The sequence below is a fragment of the Podarcis melisellensis genome (assembly GCF_964234715.1).
Source record: "Podarcis melisellensis genome assembly, chromosome: 2".
In the NCBI taxonomy this organism is placed as follows: domain Eukaryota; kingdom Metazoa; phylum Chordata; class Lepidosauria; order Squamata; family Lacertidae; genus Podarcis; species Podarcis melisellensis.
Window position 1 is genome coordinate 31,258,829 of NC_138529.1, and position 13,852 is coordinate 31,272,680.

At 44.7% G+C, this 13,852-nt stretch overlaps 2 protein-coding genes across 2 annotated transcripts in view; both read left to right on the forward strand.

The window, feature by feature from the left end:
• Positions 1 to 276: 276 nt before the first annotated feature.
• The window catches only part of LOC309363478 (ankyrin repeat domain-containing protein 40-like), an 80,257-nt gene continuing 66,681 nt past the window's right edge, over positions 277 to 13,852 (forward strand). Inside the window, exon 1 of the mRNA XM_081899852.1 lies at positions 277 to 387. Coding sequence (XP_081755978.1) covers positions 386 to 387 — 2 coding nt within the window. The 5' untranslated portion in view covers positions 277 to 385. The remainder of the gene's footprint in view (positions 388 to 13,852) is intronic.
• On the forward strand, positions 8,522 to 13,680 carry TOB1 (transducer of ERBB2, 1). Its single transcript, XM_081899877.1, has 2 exons — positions 8,522 to 8,762; positions 11,789 to 13,680. Exon 2 carries the CDS (start codon positions 11,933 to 11,935, stop codon positions 12,929 to 12,931), a length of 999 nt encoding a protein of 332 aa, XP_081756003.1. The 5' UTR covers positions 8,522 to 8,762; positions 11,789 to 11,932; the 3' UTR covers positions 12,932 to 13,680.

A 13,852-nucleotide genomic window follows, 5' to 3' on the forward strand; every position in this document is an offset into this window, starting at 1 on the left:
TCCTGTATGACTTAGTGGAACAATAAATCATTAGGGATGTTGACATTATGCAAGGGTTACTGGAGCTATGGTAATAAGAGATGACATGTGTGCTGATCTTCCCCTACCATGCAATTATTAAAAGCAGGGTGGCTCCGTTGGGACCATGAGCTGACAACCATGTATATGAATGAAGCATGAGGTTGATTCAAGATTTGCTAATATCCAGGGAAGAAATAATTCAACACCTGAAGCCTGTGGCGAGCATCACTATGACTGATCCCTCAACCTTTCCAGAATGAACACAGGAAGAGCTCTGCTGGATCACACCAAAGATCTAGCTAAGCCAGAATCCTATTGACTACATTGGACAACCAGATGAGTCCAGTAAACCAACAAGCAAGACATGTAAGTAACAGCTCTACTCTTCCTATTTTCCCTCTTCTCCTGTAATAATTGGTATTTGGAGGCATAAGTTTGCCCTTGAACCTGCAGGTTCCATTTAGCTTTTCAGCTACTAGCTGTTAACTGGCCTGTTCTCCATTCATTTCACTAGTCTCTGTTTGAAGCCATTTAAGCCAGTGACCCTCACAATATCTAGCGGCAGATGATTTTGTCAGCTAATTATGTGTTGTGCAAATATGAATTTCCATTTGCCATCCTAAGTCTATTGCCAGTCAGGTTCACCAAGTGACCCCAAATTCTTCTGTTATGAGAGAGGAAGAAAAATGATCTCTCTTCACTTTCTATACACTGCGCACTTTTTTTTTACAAACCTCTTATCAGTTATTATTGTTGTTTTATTGATTTATCCCCTGCCTTTTTCCATGACGGACTCAAGGCGGCTTATAGATAAATAGAAACAGCCAAAAATATTTGGGAGGGGGAACAATAATTTAAAAACAATTGAATAGAATTAAAACTATATATAACTATAAAATATCTATTAAAAACACACAGGTAGTTACAATCAAAACAGCACGGCACCAGCTCTTTCTTTAAAAGTGGTCAGTTCCCCAAAGCCTGTTGAAATAAGAAGGTCACCTGCCAGCAGAAGGACAAGGAGGGAGCCAGTCTAACTTCTCTAGGGAAGGTGTTCCAAAATTTGGGAGCCACCACTGAGAAGGCCCTCTCCTGCTTTGACAGTTGGTATCCTTTTAGGCTAGAATAGGGCTGCTTTCTTAAATCAGGTGGTTGCAACTGGCAGCACACTGGCAATTCAACTCACACAACCAGAGGCATTCATGTAGCACTGGTGGAAAAGAAACAGCACCAGTGACAGCTAGCAGTGCTTATTTGTTACTGTTTTTCCACCAACTGAATGAGCTACTGTAACTGCAGAATACTTAATGCTATGCTGCTTTGTGGCACTTCCAAAAAACAACCATATAAATAATCCTGGTGCACTCTGCCCTTGTATGTAAGCCTAACAACTCCATAAAAGCCATATATTTTCCAAAATTAGTAATCACTTATTGGAGAGGATGATTATAAAGGTCTTTATTGATGGATGAAGAAGTGGCACAGCTACTTTTAGATAAATTGTCCCTTCATTCTGTTGCCAAAAACTTCACTAATATTTTATTATAAAATATTTGGTTTGTGTGGACTCCTGAGATAACATAGTATATTAAGAACTTGACAAATGAAAAGTCTTTCCCATATGCCACAGTTTGTCATTAGTGGCATTGGTTATTATTATCATGAATGGTAGCATAAGCACACACTTCATGTAGTCCAACAGTCATAGAGGCATGCTGAAAGCTTGAAAAAGTACTGGTATTACGGTAATTAAACTTGGATGACTACATTATGTACTGCCATTTTCCCTCCACATGATTGACACCTATGTTCACCAGAAAGACTGTCCAAGGACCCCAGCTGATATATTATTACTGAAAAGAATGGCTATCATGATTAATCACATAGATGAATAACAATGATGAAATATCGCCAGATAAAATGTGGTTATCATAGCATGTGTGAAATTAAAGTAGTTGACTTGAAGTTAACAATTTATGTACTTCCTTTGGGTGTTCAGTTTTACATTATTATTATATATATTTTTAAGTACTCTCCCTTTTCTGTAATACAACATTGGCTTTTCTTCCATAAAGAGATCAAAATGTATTGTTCAGCCCACTTTATACAATGGGAGCAATTGTCAAGGTATTCACAGTACACTATTGCTCCTGACTGTGAGGTGTTTTGAAAGAGCAAAAGATATCTGGGAAACCAGGTAGGAAAGGGTAGCTTCAAGAAAAGGGTAAACTTCAAGAAAAGAGCGGTGGCTCAGTGTTTAAGACAAAAAAATGTTTTGCATGCAGAAGGTCACAGGTTCAAGCCCCAGTGAGGAAATAAACATAGCTGAGTCCTTGAGAGCTCCAATATATTTGTTGTTGTTTAGTCGTTTAGTCGTGTCTGACTCTTCGTGACTCCATGGACCAGAGCACGCCAATATATATAGTACAACAATCCTCTGGTTTGATATAAGGTGGCTGCATATTTCCATAGTATGGAAGTTCAGAGATATGAAAATCCAAGTGACAGATCATAGGCTGCCTCTAGTAAGTTCAGTTATATCATACTTATTGCCCACTAGACAAGAAATAGTTGGAATTAGCATTTTAAAAGGGCTATATGGGTAGCTCATTAGCTGACTGCGCCAGTCATTCTCTTTTGGTTGGCTTAACCTGCATCAAAGTATTGATGTAACAAAATGGTGGAAAAGGAAAGAACCTTATATGCCACCATCAGCACCTTGGAGGTAGGGTGGTATAAAAATTGGGAAATTTCCAGAATCGTTATATTCATATGCAAATTTAAACAAATATAATTGATTAAGGCTCAGATCTTAACTCTGCTTAATAGAGAACAAGTGCCATTGAAGACAGTGGGACATATCTGAGTAGAATTGCCCTGCATAATTTCTTTGATTAAGCAACTAAGATGACAGCCCTGCTTATTTTCTTCTTTGTCAAACTTTAGTTCCTAAGATCTTGCGAAGAGGGACCTTTTTCGCTTTAACGTATGGTATAAAACAAAGATAGGGAACCTGTGGCTCTCCAGATGTTGTTGGACTTCAACTCCCATCATCCCATTGGCTCTGCTGGCTGGGGCACATGGGAGTTGGGAGTCTAACCATAGGCTCCTATCCCTGCTATATAGCAGGCACCTGGATGCCTGATGACCCGCCAGCCCTACTAATTCAGGAGTTTCTGCTATCTGCAGTTCAGCTTGAAGTTTTGTATTTAGGAAGTCCCGATGCTGCTCAGGGACACAGCAGTTGCCTTGCATGCAAAAGGTCCCATATTCGGTGCCCAGCATCTCTAGGTAGGGCTAGGAAAGAGCTGAAACCTTGGACAGTCACTATCATTCTGTGTGCAAACAATGTTTATTTCAGAAATGTATTTCCCATTTTCTCCTCCTAGAGGAGCCCCTCAAAGCAACTAACGAAATATAAAAACAAGCACAAAAATAAAAACAAGAATTCAACATTAGAACAAATTACCAACAACAAACAAGACTAAAAGCATCATCAGAGAACACAGGGGGCTAGAGCTAAAAGCAAGCAAGCAGGCAAGCAAGCAGGCAAGCAAGCAAGCAAAAGATAAACAGCAGAGTCAAAGGCTTCAAAGGCTGGCAGAACAGAAGAGAAAAATAAGCTAATTTCTTAAGGCAGGGAATTCAATGTACAGGGTGCTGGTATAGAGAAAGCCCTTTCATGCATTGCCACCCCACGAGCTCAGAAAGCAAATGGACGATGCAACAGTTCTACCTCAGAAACAGTAAGCCTCTGAATACCGGTTGCTGGAAAATCACAAGCAGGGAGAGCAAGGTTGTGCTAAGGTCCTGCTTGTGGGCTTCCCACAGGCATCTGGTAGCCATTGTGAGAACAGAATGCTGGACTGTATGAGCTTTTGGCCTGATACAGCAGGCCTCTTATGAGTGACACATTCACCTTGGAGCAGTCTTTCAAGTAGCTTGGGCTGAAGCTATTTAGGATTTCAAAGGTAATTACTGAGCCAGGTGGACCAGTGGTCTGACCCAGTATAAGACAGCTTCCTACGTAACACCAGCGTTGGCTTTTTTAATTTACAAAAGGAAACTTTTAAAAGTTGTTGTACAATAGATTATATGGTTATCCAAAGGAACTCACAGCTACACATCTCCTTCCTGTCCCCATTTTATCACCACAACAATCTTGTGAGGTTAGGCTGAGATAAAAGGAGGTTCCAACAACCCCCCCCCCCTCTGTATTCAAGGATTGTGCGGGGGGCGGGGTTGTGGGGCAACGCAGGCTAGTCTCATCACTACCACACCCAGCAGCCATGCCCCTTCCCTGCCACCCACACATTTGGCATGCATGCACATAGAGATCCTCCATGCAAACATTGTGTGTGCGCACATATAACCTGGCATGTGCCCCACAACCCCCTTACACTTTCCTTGAATGCATGGCTTCCCACACAACCACCACTACCAACAGCGCCATATAAACTCCCCAATAGTGGCTGGCCAAATCCAGTGAGCTCCCTGGCTGGATTAGGCGGCCTTGTCTAATACAGTATTTTAACCATTTAAGAACGCTGGCCTCTGCTTTATGCTTAAGACATGTTTGCTTGCCTATGTACCCCTTCCCATGGAAGCAGCTTTACAATCCCCCCTCCCTTAATTTTCTTAAAAACATATGGGTGACCACTGGTTTTCACAGGAGCACCACTCGTTTTAGGAGAGTTGTGCTTTAAATATTTTTCTTTTCTTGAATTACTCTGAGGCCAGCTATCCCGGAGGGGGGGGGCTGTTTGCTCTCCCTGCCTCCTTCCACCACGTGCCCCCAGTTAAGTGCGTCCTTTGACGTTGCTGAAGCAGGTAAGTGAGGCAATGGCTTGCTGCGCTCCAGTCACGGTTATTTTCTTTCACAGTAACCTCCATTAACTTATTCGCCGCCACCCCCCTCCCAAAAAACCCGACTTTGACGTATTCCTCCTGGATACTGAGTGACCAATCAAGCAGTGACAGAGGAGGGAATGTAGCCAATCGGTCATCGTTGCTACCTGTGGGCAATATTTTTAGCTCAAAGGGAATTAAAAGAAGGGCGGCGGGAAGATGAGAAGAAAGGAGAGAAAACAAAAGGAAGTATTTTTGCGCGTACAACTGCAACGTTTTTGCGTACGTTTTATTATAAAAAAAACCCCAGTAAGTTAAGTATTACCGTGAAAAACAAAAGAGAGGAATCTATGCGCATAGAGGCAAAGAAGATTTCAAATATGGAATCGGACACAAACGCAGAAATCCGGTTGTTTTTCTTCCAGTCTTGTTGGCGACGGTCGCACGATTCATAACCCCCACCCACCCCCCGGCCTCGCCCGGTTTTATGTGCTTTGCCTGGACGCTGCACAGCCCCATAAGTCCCCCATGCAGCACTTCAGGCAGATTTCAGTCCTCTTCGTGGAGAAAGCAACCAACGCAATTCCTTCCCTTCCTGCGAAGATGGCAAAGCTCCACAGGGAAGGGCTGCCTGGCAAACCGCAGAGATCCTGCCTGGTTCAGCAAAGCCTCGCCGTCGCTACTACGGAAACCGGACCTCGCAAGTCCCTTCGCTGTTCCTCCCTTTGAGTGGCAGATTCCCGCGCCCAATGACTTTCTCTTCCTTCTCCCAGCTCCAACCAACGCAGTCAGACTGGAAAGATTGCGCTTTGCCTCCGCCTATAGAAAAGGACAAAATTGCAAAGCGACGTTTCCCTCCTCACCCATCCCCTCTTTTGCTTTACCTGCAAGGCCTCCCCCTCCGCTTCCTTTCATCTCTCTGCTTTAACTTCTCTTCTCCCGCTTCCTTTGTTTGCATTGCTTTTTTCGACCCTAATAATAATTTTTCAAAACCCAGGGACTACCAGGAGCAGCACAGACGCATGCGTTTCAGCAGCGGGGTGGGGTATGCGAGATTGGCACGCAGCCTGGTCACCGGTGACTGACCAGCTTGGGAACCAATGATAAGAGCAAAGGGGGCGGGGATTAGAATTGGTGGATCTAAGATTACTCAGCCGCCGCTCTGTGGTAGGAAGCTTGCCCACCCAATGCCCCCCTCCCGCTTTCACTGTTTATACGTCAAAAAGAGCTAGAGATGAAGGTAACTCCCACCACCACAAATATCCCCGAGTTTTCCTCCTGTTTTGCCATCCCAGATCACCATCATCATCAACAATTAACTAGGCATGCTGGGTGCCTATTACCTTCTTCTTCATCATCATCATCTGACACTTTAGAAGTGTTACAATCAAGCGGTATATAAATAAGCAACACTAAATTATTTGCCACGCTGGATACTTATTCCCTTCAACATCATCATCATATGACGGTTTTAAGAGTTGTTACTACAATCAAGCGGTATGTAAATAATGAACACTAATTATTTGCCACGCTGGGTACTTAAATCCCATCTTTTAAAATTCCTTCGCAAGACCCAAAGGCCAGAACTTGAATATATCCAACACAATTTTTCCAAAACAACACCAAAACCTTTGTGTTTTTCTATGAGTGTTCGTTGCGGTTGGTGTCTCGGTAGTAAAAATGTCTGTCGCTATGACTGACATGGGTGTGTTTAAAGGGAGTGTATTATGCTATAGTGTATGTTACGTGAGGCAGTGCATCGCTGCGCCCATTGAGGTACACTGCACCACCCGCGGGGATCAGTCCATCCAGTTTTAGGGTAGGATGGAAGACAAATTAAAGGAGTGCATTTAGGAGCACTATTTGGGTGAGGATAAAATTGCTGCCTCCCTTTTGGGAACTCAGCCCGTGAAATTCAAACCACTTCCCCGCCACATAGCCCTGCCTTGGGATTTGTTTGTTTGACAGGTTTCTGAGTATGACGATGTGTTAGGAGCTGTGCTGGGTTTTTTTTTTTTAACCCAATATAGATAGTAACTATAGCAACTATCGATTCAAATCACACCCTCGCTTTTTGATAAGCCAGGTTGTGGTTTTTTTAAAAGGCGTTGTGCCTTAGGTTTAGGCTCTTCTCAATTACAGAGGACTATTTAATGGTCTGTATCAGTGGTCGAGACAGGGGAAAGAACGCAGGCATTCAGAGTACCGTCGCGTTTCTTTGGACCCACGCTGATACTTTTGAAGAATCAGGAATTTAAAAGCAACGCAAAAGACTGCAAAACCTGCTTTGCCAAAGACAAAAGGTGTCAGCAGCAATCTCCATTTCCATTTGCCTTCATTCCGGGGAGGGGGCACAGGGACCCCCTGACTGGATGTAGAAGCATTGAGTTTGCCTGGGATATATTCTTCGGGAATAATTACAGGCAGAGAAATGCCATCCCTGGTTAAACCAGGTAAATCTAATCCTAGCATTGCTTTCTGTTAAAGGTATGTCACTGAATTAATTCTATTGGTATGAAAACGACGACTCCTCCCAAAAGGGAAGAAGCGCGAGTGCTCCCTGCCCGTGTAGCTAGTGTCGGGCCACCTTAGACTGGGGAGCTCTTGGCCTTTGATGCCTCGCAATTCTCCCTTTCAGGTTCGGGGACATTTTTCCCCTCGATGACGTCAAAAATCAAGGAGCATCCTGGGAAACGTAGTTTCGCTCTCCCAGGAAGGGAGGGGGTGTGATCAAAGGAGAGTGACGTAGACGTTTGACGTAACCGCAAGCCTCGAAGCAGCAGGGGGTGGGGATGAGGGAAGGCGTGAGCGTAGCCGTAGAGAGAGCCCGTTTCCCATTGGCTCCTGAGAGGAAAGTGGGGGGGGTAGAGAAGGGGAGGGGGGAGGCACAGAAAGCAAGATGGCGATGAGCAGAATATATAAATACACTAAAGATGTGTGCATAAGAAGGGTGGGAGGGGGACCCGGAGCGGACGTATAGGCAGGGGAGGAGCATCTGCAAAAATGGGGAAGGAGGAGGCGGTGGTAGCAGCAGCAGAGGACGACGCTGTTGGCAGGAGGGTTAAAGGAAAAGCAATCAGCAGAAGAAATGTGGGAAGAGGAGGGAACAGCTGCCAGAGGAGAAAGAGGGAAGCCTGAGGACGACGGCAGAAGGGAGAAAAGAATAGGCGAGGCGTAACTCAGACCTCGAATGCAATGCAGAGCTACGTCACTGCCGAAATATTGAACAGAATAGAACAACTGGGCGGGGAGGGGGAAATGTGTGTCGCAAAGTGAAACCTACAGCAGAGAGACATGGGAAGGGCACTCTTAGTCTGGGGGTTGGGAGTGATCTGTGAGTCCACCTGGATAAGGGAAAAGGGCAACGATAGGAACCCTCTGCTGGGGGGAGAGCGAAGACAAGGGGAGGGGGAAGTGGGAATGTGATGGGACCGAGGGGTTAGGAGTAGGTGGGGGAACAGAGGCGGGTGGGGACTGTGCCTTATTGGCAAGCCCAATGCCCCAATCAGGAGCAGTGCCCGGGACAGGGGACGGCCGATTGGTAGGTGGGTGGGTGGGGCCAAAGAGAGCTGTGGGCGGAGAGCGGGTGGGCGTAGCCACACGGGATGAAGGGGCGGGGCAAGGGAAGGCATATATAGAGGAGCGGCGAGCGCTCGGGCGCTACAAGAAGGCGTCTAGCAGCTGCTGAGGCGGAGCGCGCTGTCCCTCTCGTCCCGGGGTGTGAGAAGCGCCATCCTCCCTTTTTCTCCCCCCACCCTTTCCTAGCGCTCTTCCTGGGGTTATGGGGCTTCGGTACTGAGCTCCTCCCTCCTTTCCTTCAACCCCAACCCCCGGGACTGCCACCGGGATTTGTTTGCACTATTCACATCACCTTCTTCCCCCACTCACCCCGGGTGAGTATCTCTCCCTCCCTCCTTCCTTCCGTGTGGGGCGAGCGGTGGGGAGCTGCTGCTTCTGTCAGGACCCGGCTGTGAGGGAGGAGGTAGAGGTCGGCGACCTGCCATAGGCCGGCGGGGCTTGGAGGGACGACAGCGGCCGAGAAGATAGATTCGGGGGGGGGGTGGAGGAGGGCGGCTTACCGCACCCTCTCGCCTGCTCGCCCAGCCCCATAGAGCAGGGCCGGCGGTGTGCGTGAGGGGTGGCGGTGGGGGGCTTTTGTGCCAGCGCCGCTTGAGGAGAGACTGAAGAGTTGGCGCAGCTCGACTGCGAGGAGAGGAGTATGTGGGGGGGGGGAGGCTGGGGGAGCCTTCGTGGGGCCGCCCCACGGAGGTCGGCGAAGGGGGCGTCGGACCAGACCTGGCTGGCTGGCGTTGCTGGTGCGGAGGCAGAGGGAGGGTGTTGGCAGAAGGGCTGACAGGGCAGCGCTGGCTGAGGGTGTTGACACAGCCCTGCAGAGGGAGGCGGGGAAGCGAGCGAGCGAGAGGCGCTGGCAGGCGCAGCCCCTCCGAGGCAGCGGCTGGGGAAAGGGGGCTGGCGGGGGGGGGGCGTCGGTGGCACAAGGCAGCCTCGTACAGCAACCGTGTCTCTCTGGAAGGGGGGGAGGATTCGGGTGCCAAGTGTGTGGGGGGGGGTTGTTTTTGGTTGGCACAGCTTTTCTCCCCCCACCCCACCCCCCAATCCCGCCGTGGCTGGGGAGGGAGAGGCTGCTTAGGTTGTCTGGCAGAGCCCCTCCTCTGGGGGTGGGGGGAGGAGGAGGAGGAGGAGGCAGAAGTGTTGGGACGGCCCTCTTGAAGGTTGGCGGTGGAGGGAGGGGAGGCGCAAGTGTAGTTGGCACAGCCTGTTCGGGGAGGGGAGTGCAGTTGGAGAGGGGTGGGGTGGGGTGGGGAGAAGGGGGTCGGCATAATCCCACCCAGAAGAGAGATTGTTTGGGGGGGGTGATGGAGACTCAATGCATTGGCAGCAGTCTTAAGATGGATGTGGTGGTTGTGAGGCTGTGGTGGCAGGGGCTGAGAGAAGGTAGATTATAGTATGGTGCTGAGAGAAACACACCAGCTATAACTGGACGGGGGGGGGGCACCTTTGTGCCGGCAGCCTGTCTTTACATGAGTAGAGAGCGTAAAGATTCAGACAATACCAGGTCAGAATGGGAGAGCGATTATAAAGCAATCTTGCCCATATCTGTTCCTACATATGTTCGATCAGGTTGAAAACTCACTTTTAAAGGTAGTGGTTGCCCTTCTGGCTCAAAATCATGTTCCTAGCACAAGGAGATGAGAGGGAAGGCCACTGGGAGAGTGACACAGTGGAGAACTGGGCCTGGCTTGACCAGGGGAGAGAGGACTTGGCCAATCATCTTCCTTTTCATAGAAAGCACTTTTTCTCCTGCTGCTGGAGCTCCAAGAGCTGTGAGCAGAAATCTAATGAGACCCAACTGCCTGGTTATGTAACGCCCATATACCCCGCTTAAAAGTTCCGCCTTTTCCCCTCTTGTTTCCCAGTTCCTTGACTAACGCAATTAACATATATAATTAATTTTAAAAGGTTCTTTTTTTAAAGCTAGAAAACATTTGAACTGTTCCAGGTTGTTTTGTTTAATCAGGTCTTTGTGCCAGGGAAAGGATGCCAATTTAATTTCTGTTCTTCTTGAAAGGGTAATATATTTCCTACGTGCAGGGGTGGTTAAACAGATGGATTAATAAATCATTTTGTATGTTCGATGTAGCTAGTCCAATCAGATCATCTGTACTTTTATATGTTGCATTTGTAAATATCTTCTGTTTGCCCTTGATCTTTCCTTATCCCCACCCAGTGCTGATCCAGCAATCGTTTAAAGGTTGCCTTATCGTACAGCTGGTAGTTCTCTTATCATGTAAAGAGGGCAAAAGGAAAGGGAAATGTCTTTAAAAGCTGGGTTAACCTCTGAAAGCTTATCATTTAGGGCAAGGAAATAGAAGCTACTCATTTTGAGTGCATTTTTGCTTTCTAGCTTATGAACTTACTAGATTTCAAAACTACTGTTGCGATGCAGTGCAGTGTAGTTGAAAAACAATGTTAATGAGTAAACACAACTTTATTAAATTTTGTAGTAACTTTTTAAAGATAGAAACCTTGTCTTTACAGTTTTTTAATCTGGGCAGTATGATTTTTCAGTAGTATGTTAATGTTATTGATTTAGCATTGTATTTTGTATTACAATTTATTATTAACTCTATAGAGCTCCTACATTGATTTCATTCTAAATGAGAATACCATCTATGTAAGGAATTTGGCTAACAGCTTTTTCAATTTCCCAGTACACTGAAGATTTTAATACATTCTTTTTATAGTATAATGTATTCGTAATTAAAAATTGGTTGTCTGGTAAGGATGGACTTCTTACTTGATACCTCATAATGAACTTCATGTGTGAATATTGTAATAAAATTATAATTCTGGAATTGTATGTAGATTTTTTTTAAAGTATCAAAATATAGGAATTACAGTACTTCTCTTTTCTTTGAGCTCAAGCAATTTTGAAATTCTACCAGCATTGAAAACTACATGTTACACTTCAAACTAAGAGTTTTATAGCCTCAAAATGAGGAATTACTTTTTAGCCTATTAGCACTATTTTCAAATATCTTAATGTTACGGCTGGCTTCTGTCAGTCACCAAAACTATAGGTGGTAGCAGAAACATTTACAGGACAACTACCACTGTTTAGTTTATGTCCTAGACTCTTGCTCTTCTCTCCACATTACTTAAGTACCTGAGCTGCAAACTCAGAACTTGAAATGCATCCATGGTGATCTTGCATTTGTTCTCTGTGTATTTAATCTGCTTAGCTTTTAAGTTGCATATACAGTGCCAGTGTGTTGCAAATGTCTGTAGTTGGGAAATAGAACCTATTTTAGGGAAAGTGTGATGCTAAAATAAGAGGCCTAGTTGACTTGCTTGTGCACTTTCCTTATTTGGATCTTTGCTTTTCTTTTTCTTAAAGGAACAACACTACTCAAGGTGAAGAATAATAATCTTCTAGAATCAGCACTTTGAACAAATTTTTGCTTTCCTGTGGTATTTTGAACATTTATCCCATTCTTTGTGGTTTGAAACGGAGACTTTGTAATTCTGTGCTGTAGCAGCTATGCAGCTTGAAATACAAGTAGCACTCAATTTCATTATTTCGTATTTGTACAATAAGCTTCCCAGACGACGTGTGAACATTTTTGGCGAAGAGCTGGAAAGACTACTCAAGAAGAAGTATGAAGGGCATTGGTATCCAGAAAAGCCATACAAAGGATCAGGGTTTAGATGTATACATGTAGGGGAGAAAGTGGACCCAGTTATTGAACAAGCATCCAAAGAGAGTGGTTTGGACATTGATGATGTTCGTGGCAATCTGCCTCAGGATCTTAGTGTCTGGATTGACCCGTTTGAAGTTTCATACCAAATTGGTGAAAAGGGACCAGTGAAAGTGCTTTATGTGGATGATTCCAATGAAAATGGATGTGAATTGGATAAGGAAATCAAGAATAGCTTTAACCCAGAGGCCCAGGTGTTCATGCCAATTAGTGACCCAGCATCTTCTGTCTCGAGTTCTCCTTCGCCTCCCTTTGGTCACTCTGCTACTGTGAGCCCAACCTTCATGCCCCGTTCCACCCAGCCTTTAACGTTCACCACTGCCACATTTGCTGCCACCAAGTTTGGCTCAACCAAAATGAAGAACAGCAGCCGCACCAACAAGGTCGCCCGCACTTCTCCCACTAACCTTGGCTTAAATGTCAACGATCTGCTGAAACAGAAAGCTCTTTCCTCCTCCATGCACTCTCTCTATGGTCTTGGCCTAGGGAGCCAGCAGGCTCCACAACAGCAGCAACCACCACAACAGCAGCAGAAAACGTCTGCTCTTTCTCCTAATGCAAAGGAGTTCATTTTCCCCAATGTACAGGGCCAAGGTAGTACAAACAACCTATTCCCTGGCGACAGTCCCCTTAACCTTAGCCCTCTCCAGTACAGTAATGCCTTTGATATGTTTGCGGCCTATGGAGGTCTAAATGAGAAGTCTTTTGTGGATGGCTTGAATTTCAGCTTAAATAGCATGCAGTACTCTAACCAGCAATTCCAGCCTGTTATGGCTAACTAAAACAAAATACAAATCATATTGTACAAGTTGAAATGCACGTGCCCAAGGGTGTATCTTTTCCACCTCTTGAGTTTTTTTTAAAAAAAGCTTGTAGTATGAATACATTCAAGCTTGGTTAGATAAGGACAACATGCATCATTTTTTCATTTGCCAACCAAGCACAAAGTTATTTTTTACTGACTGTACATTAAATATACTCAAGATATGGCCTCTTACAGTATTTAAGATATAGCAAGGACATGGCTGATTTTTTATATATATAAAAAATTGGCACTAATAAGTGGGTTTATTGGTCTTTTCTAATTGTATAATTTAATTTAGTACAAAGTTTGTAAAATATCAGAGTATATATTGTTTCTACAACATGGTATTGCATTTTTATCTTTTTACTACAGTGATCTGTGACAACTGCAGCAGCTTCATGTTGTATTTTTTTTACTGAAATTATAAAATTCATCTTAAAAAACATCAATTCTAAAAGTGTGCAAAATATTCCTTAAGCGGTGGAATTCAAATTGTATGGAATACTTTTTTCCAAGAAAGAAACACAAATTGTATTTTCTGTTAAAAAGTTTAAAGATTTTTTGCTATATATTATGGAAAAAAATGTAATCGTAAATATTAATTTTGTACCTACATTGTGCAATACTTGAAAAAGGTATAAAAGTATTTTGAGTCAGTGTCTTATGTTAAAGAGAGGGACTGAAATAGTTTATATTAAGTTTGTATTAAAATTCTTTAAAATTCAACTGGTGTTGTGGATTTTTTAAATGGTCAAATAACATTGCAGTGTTAATGCTGGGTAGCAGCCTTTATTAACATGGATCTTATAATATAAAGCAGTCTGCTGTGTTGATGCAAGCTGATAATTTTCTGTGCTACTTACTATTCTAACGCAGTGTACTGTTGTATTAAGTTTAT

Bases quoted from the DNA above. Each gene is read 5' to 3' on its own strand.
- TOB1 (XM_081899877.1), top strand. From the start codon at position 11,933: ATGCAGCTTGAAATACAAGTAGCACTCAATTTCATTATTTCGTATTTG.